Consider the following 6,728-nt stretch of genomic DNA (forward strand, 5'->3'; position numbering starts at 1 on the left):
CCCCCCCCAAAATGAGAAAACACCCAGACTCAGTGCTCCTGTCAGCAGAGGGGTGCTTCCTGCTGCCCCATGCCATGCTGGGGGAGCAGGCGGAGGTTGAGGGGGAGCTGGGAGAGCACGCAGGAGGTGGGGGCTGACAGGAGTTCCCCCATGGTCCCTCCCCCGTCCCTAGTACTTGTCAGCTCTGAGTTCTGCTGCAGCTCCGTGCTGTAGCCACTGGGGACTGCCCGAGTCATCAAAGCTCTCTGAATCTTTTTCCAAAAATTCGGAGAGCTTTGAATTGATTCGGACTTTTTAATTGGTCTCCTGGTTCAATTTGGGGATTTGGCCACCGAATCGGGCCAAATTTTCTCCAAATCGAATCACCACCCAAAGCTTCGCACATCCCTAATATTTATCTAGATTCTTTCTTGCCTGATATTTTTTTTGACCAATTCCCCTCTGGTGCAGTACCTTTCTTCTGCCTGCACCAACACCTCTTCCTGTCTCTATGCTTCTCTGCTCAATGTACATGGTGTCATCTGGGGGGTCTCGTGTGCGGAAGTACGTAAGTGATTGTGTGCTCGGACAGCAGGGGGAGTTTTGAGTTGATCCCCAGATGGTCATAATTTATTTGTACAGTGTAACCTCCCCCAAATTCAAACAAAATCTATAAGCAAAGGCCAATAGACTTCTACATGCCTTTTACTTATTTCCACTTTTATTTTCAGGGTTTAATTGCAACACATTAAAAAGTGTTCTCGGTAACAGACAAACAGTTAGTTGCCATGAGACTTGAATGCCCACAATGGTGGCCAGTGAAAGAAAAATGAAGGACAACATGCAGAGAGGTTTCTCTTGGTTGTAGAATAAGAAAATGTGTTTATGCTGCCAAACTTTCACATTTCAGAGGTTTATCAAGTGTATTTAAAAATAGAACTTTTTTTTAGTTAAGGAGAAACATACAGATCTGTTCAGGTATTTTGAGCTTCAACCAACCAATCAGTTACAGCAGCAAGAAGTGATTTTAATTAATGTGAAGGCTCTGATCTTGCAGGGAGGTTTGTATTGGCAGACTCTACTTAATTTCACAGGAGCTCTCATGTATTTAGGGGAATCCAATGGAATAGAACGCATTGTGCAGTTGGGACCTAAATCCTTAGTTTATTTTGTTTTTAAAGGAGGGGAGATGGGAGAAATTCCAGTCAGACAAGAGTACCTAAATCGGTGATTCTCAACCACTAGTAGCCCTTGAGGTACCCTGAGTTCCTTTTAAGGGTGCTTCACAGTGTTAACGCTGTTAGGTGAACAGACATGATTCACAAGATAAGCCCAGCATTTTCAAATAAGAATCCATAGTGTTAAGAACATTCTGATTTTGTTGCGGTCTTTTTAAGTTATTTGTAAGAGAATAATTACTCTATTATTTTTCTGTAGTCAAGGAATGAGTGAAGGCTAAAACTTGGCATTGTCTGAGGGGTGCCTTGATTTTAAAAGGGTCAAGAACCACTGCCCTAAATCAACTTTAAAAAGTGATAGGATCATTCTGATACTGTTGTAGCTACAAGGTGTATAGCAATATAATGATTACTGCACTCTCAGGATACTGAGTCATGAATCTGTTTATTAAAAATCGTAAATATTTTCCAGGTAAAAGTGCTGTTTTGAAGTGTCTGCTGGATATTCACAAGATTTTTCGAGAAAATGACCCTGCCTACATCCTTAATGATCTTTACATTTCAGACTATTGTATTTGGATTCAAAAAACCAAGTAAGTGTTGTAAGCAGTTTCTGGTTTTACCTCATTTTTACCAACATTGATCATTTTTAATTTAAAATGTTGATGATGAAAAGAATCCTTAAAATTCCCTGATTGAACTTACTTACCTTGCTTTTCATAAAAGACCAAAGAAAGCTGCTTTAATTTTATTGGTAATATTGGCAGCAGTGGAAGATTTGCTTTTAGATCAAAACAATATTTGAAAAATCTGTGGTCTCCAAATATGAGAGGGGGATTTTTCTAGGAGTATTTTAAAGCTGCCCAGAAATCGGTAAGCTTTTTTTAAATGGAATTAAAATGATTAAATAACATTCATGTAACATTTAGAAAAAGTTTGTGGCAACTCCTCATACAGAATTTTAATGTGTTGTTAATGTGCTGTTAATATGAACAAGTTAGGTGGTGGTGGTACTGGTTGCTTACAACATCCAGAGTAAGGTTGGAAATGGACATTCTATCACCATAAAACTTTTTATGGCAGCCCAAAGGCCAAAAAGATAGATCTCCATGCCCTTTGTTTTGCCACAAATACCCAAAATTTGTTAGTGCAACATAGGTGGTATAAAAGTGTGCCGCTTTTTTGCAGCAAATGGGTTCCTGCATTTGTAGAGAGATACCCCAAGGAAATCCCTTGCTAGGAGATTCCTGGAGCACGTGTCTGCCAGTAGGGAACCTGGGGTTCCCCTGTTCACAGTCATCCCACAGGATTGGGCCCCTGAATCCTTGGGAACATCACGGTCCTGACCCTGCAGGACAACAGTCAACAGCTGTATCGCCCAGTGAAGCACGCAAGTTGTGTTGGGGACATCCCAGCACAGCTGCTCGACTTTACTTGATGACCTCTGTTTATAGCATAAGAGTCACAAATCATAGGCTTAACAGTGCCTTGTACTGGTTAGCAGTCAAGAAAACAGCATTCTTTTGGGCTAGGGACAGAAATTGCTCACAAACCGGTGTAAGTGATCAGAAACCAGTTCAGATCTGTAACGCAACAGAAGTTCAGCGCACATAAACCACTTTTAAAATGTCTGAAACTGGTTTAAGATAACCTGGATAGATGTAGTATCAGACTTAACTGATTAAGGCTAATCAGTTTATTGAACTTCTGTCTCAGATCCCTTCCAGATTCAAGTTAACTCACAGTCCCTCAGCATCCCAGAATGCTTTGCACCTCCCGTGCAAATTCCCCCCCACCCCTTGCACAGTGGGTGGGCTAGCCTTGTCCCAAGCTGCCTGCTTCAGCCAAGCAGTGAGGCAGGCTCTAGCATCCTCCATCTTCTGGCCTGGGCCGCCACAGGCATGTGGCTGCATTTCCAGAATCAAAAGTGAATGTCTGTCACTTGCTTATCAGTTCAATCTACTCAGCTTAGACTAACCTGTGAAGATAGAATCAATTCAGGCTCGGGCTTTTTGACTCTCTGTACGTAGCTTTGGTGTCTGCGTCAGACTCACCTCTAGCTACTGCCACTGCACATTCAGCCCTCATTCCTCTTACCTTTCTCTCTAGACAGGGCTCTCTAATGGTTTAGTGTCCATTTAGTCCTAGGCATCAGTGTGGGAAAAATGAGTCTCTTAGCCTGACTGGAGTCAGGCAGGTGGCCATTTTGCAATTTATAGCTCCCCTGCTTTTCTGCTGAGGATCCTTGGTATTTTGTCTGGAGGTATTTCACCTCTGCTGCTGTCCCATTTTCTAGTTTTGTTCCTCCAACAACCATTTGTAACTCCATGCAGTCAGACAGAATAATATCAAGTAGTTAGACAGAGCTGCTCATAGAAATAATACAGTGATCTCCCACATTCTTCACAGAGGGTTTTAGCACGGGCGCTGTTGAATAGCAGCCTATGCAGGTTTATTGGTTCACTTGATCATCTATCTGTCTCAATACACAAAAGGCCCTGTTGCATAAGTGCCTCAGTTGCTTCATGTGTTTTGGAACAGTAGTGGTTGTAAGATGTACCATGCGTGGCTTTTCCACGAGGGAGGCCTTATTACCATCAGCGCAGTAAATGATATTGCAATACTGTACTATATTATTATGACTTGATAGTCTAAAATCAATGTCTACGTTTTAGCTTTTAATTTGACATAGATTCACAATGCGTTTTATTCTCTGAATCCATACCAATCACAGCAAGCAGAGAAGGGGTTAAGGCAAAGAGAAGTGGACAAGGAGCAGCCACAGAAATCTCTAAGAGAGTTTTTATTTTATATGCAATGTGAGTCCAGCTTTAATGGGCTGATGATGATACGTAAAGGTCCACCTCAAAAAAAAAAAAAACGAGCTCGTGATTTGATATCACCATAATTTCTTAATGAATTATAGACCTCTAGTTCAATGCTGCTTGTCAGTAATTCGGTGCATTACTTGATTGCTTATTCATTTGTTCTTTTGTGTACTTTTAAAATGATTGATTGTACTCCCACAGTTAACAGTGCTAAAAAAGTTCTGATTTTGGTGGGAAAAACCTGGTACATTAAAACAAGTCCAGTTCAGTTCAATTTTTCACTTTTTCCATGGGCTATTATAGGCCAATACTCTAGGATAGCTATTGGAAAATTCATCAGCAGATTGAAGGGTTAGAAGAAAGTATAGTAAATGAAGATAGAGAGAGCCATTTTGTGTCTCTTTCTTGAAGAAATGAGTCATATGAGAGCTATATTGTTCCTGTCCATGTCAGCGAATATTCACATCTAGCAAGCAAGTCATCAGAACCTAGATCGTCTTTGACTACAGCGAAGAAATTGTAGGGTAGATGTAAGTGACTGATAGATTAGCACATTTACTGCAAGATGCATACATTAGGTACCAGTTAAGCAGAACTGACATTCTCTGGAAAGCAGGCAATTAAGCTGTCTTACTATCATAATGACATGGCACAGTAGTTACCTGACATTAGATGAGCAAGAGGAAGAGGAGCTGCAGAATTCCTGTCCTATTTTTAGGCTTTAAATCAAGAAAACATTTAACCACATGCTTATGTCCTTCCCTATTCAGGATGACATGGAGCTAGCTATGTGCTTGAATTTAAGCATTAGCTGAAGTACTACTCTGAAGAGAGATCGTTTTTTTTTTTAGATCAAGGCATAAATGTTTTTTGACTCACTGCGGAGAATTGAAGTCCACCCCTAATTATGGAAAGTATACTGAGGAATCAGAAATGGGCGTTGGCCCATAAGCAGGCATCTTCATGCTTTTTCACTTTGTGGGTACCACTTCTTATTAGAACGAGGATGCAGGCCCCATCCCTCTCATAAATGACGTCCTTTTGGTAGCTCCAGCAGATGCTTAACACAGAGGTTCTGAGGGGGGAGAAGCTGCAATAGTTTTAGCAGTCTCTAACGTATTAAATATTTTGTCTCCTGAAAGACGCCAGTAATTCCATCTACTTTTGCTCTTCATTTTATTGTTTCTTCTACTGGTTAGAGGAAGGTTAGAGTCTAACCTGTTCTTTGCTCTTCTGGAAATACCATTAAGCTGCAGAATTCCCTCCTTCTCTTGAGTGTTTCTCTCTTCTTGCAGCTGGTAGTGTCAGTCCCGCAGGTGGTTCAGAGTCTGTGATGGTGGCTTTGTTGCCTTTCATTTTCTGACATGCCAGCAGTTCCAAGCAAAGGCTGAATCCTCTTTCTTTCCATCTGGTTTTTTGGGCTTGCAGGCTCCTCTGTACAATTAAGAACCTGGACACACAAACGCAGCTCTGTTTAGCTTCCTACACTAGAGGGAGCAGTTTGGGAGTTGCAGGTTAAGAACAAACTTGTATTTGATGGCACTAGACACAATGTTCTGGTGTTGAGCTTATAGAAAGTTTCAAGTTTAAGGCCCTATCCACAATCTAATGACACTGCGTGTTTGTACCAGTCTCATCTGATCTGGTTACGTTGGAATTAGAATTGTGCTCACAGTGCAGCTTTTCTGATTGTGAGGCAGGGATAAATATGGTTGCATGTCTCTGCCAACCATGCAATGTGATTTTGTTTGTACTGTGTTTTCTGATTGGAAATGTGTGCCCAAGAGCACATGAGATTTTGTACATTGGTGCGTACTACTGTGCAGGGCTGGAAGGTGGATTAGCTCAGCTGGATGCAGAAATAGTTAGGTAAAGCATTCCTGCAGCGCTTGCTGTGGTGACGGTAAGGAAAGCATGTGTTTGTAAAAAAAAAAAAAAAAATTGTATGCCAAACTAGGCCACTCAGATGAGCCTAATTCACCCAGCATTGACTCAGGAGAGGGGCTCATGAAGGATGCTTGATTCTGAACATGGCAAGTGTCATATTTGAAAGTAAGCTGTTGAACAGCAGTGTGGAAATTGCATGGTTAATGGTCAGTTGGACTTGACAAAAACTATTTAGCTGTTTTTCCTTAGCAATTTCCAGGCATTCTGATAACATATGGATGTTACATGTGTTGCTTTTTTGTCATTTGAAAGTCTCAGCCGGTGAAAGACATCGTCAGATGCAGCCTAAATTCCATCCTGCCCAGTACTTTTTTAATGAGTGCCACCAAGTTGCTTGCTGATTTAATGTAGTAAATTACACTGAATATTATAGACACTGACATAAATAAGTTTTGGTTTTTAACTTTCCCATTTGGTTGAGGGGGAGGCAGCATATTGCTCAGCTAAGCTAAACAAGAAGGAAGGAGAAACAAATATGTTGACCTAAATGACAGAAACTACATGAAGAGCAGTGGAGGCAGCTGAGAGTGAAGCTCGGCAGGTGGTGTCAACATTTATGTTGAAAAGCCAGATGCAGCCAGATGGAAAATTGCATCTTTAACCCCTGAGGTCATAATGGCATGTCATCACTTCATTTGATCCCCCTGCTAAGTGAGCTTATCATCCACCCTGCTGTCATTCCTGTTATTACTTTCATTTCCATAATAAAATTAAATTTAATTTGTCTGGTTTCCTCACTGTTTTTTTTTAAGTCAGAGCTTTTACAAACTGCTATGATGCAGATAGTGGTGTCTTC

General features: G+C 41.1%; 1 protein-coding gene across 1 annotated transcript in view; it reads left to right on the top strand.

Annotated features, from left to right (window-relative positions):
• LOC109311374 (protein SHQ1 homolog) overlaps window positions 1-6,609 on the top strand; it is a 48,518-nt gene extending 41,909 nt beyond the window's left edge. The window contains exons 6-7 of the mRNA XM_019536990.1: window positions 1,630-1,750; window positions 6,427-6,609. Coding sequence (XP_019392535.1) covers window positions 1,630-1,750; window positions 6,427-6,457 — 152 coding nt within the window. The 3' untranslated portion in view covers window positions 6,458-6,609. The remainder of the gene's footprint in view (window positions 1-1,629; window positions 1,751-6,426) is intronic.
• Window positions 6,610-6,728: the final 119 nt, after the last annotated feature.

This window comes from Crocodylus porosus, unplaced genomic scaffold (genome assembly GCF_001723895.1).
Source record: "Crocodylus porosus isolate Cpor-Errol unplaced genomic scaffold, CroPor_comp1, whole genome shotgun sequence".
Lineage (NCBI taxonomy): Eukaryota > Metazoa > Chordata > Crocodylia > Crocodylidae > Crocodylus > Crocodylus porosus.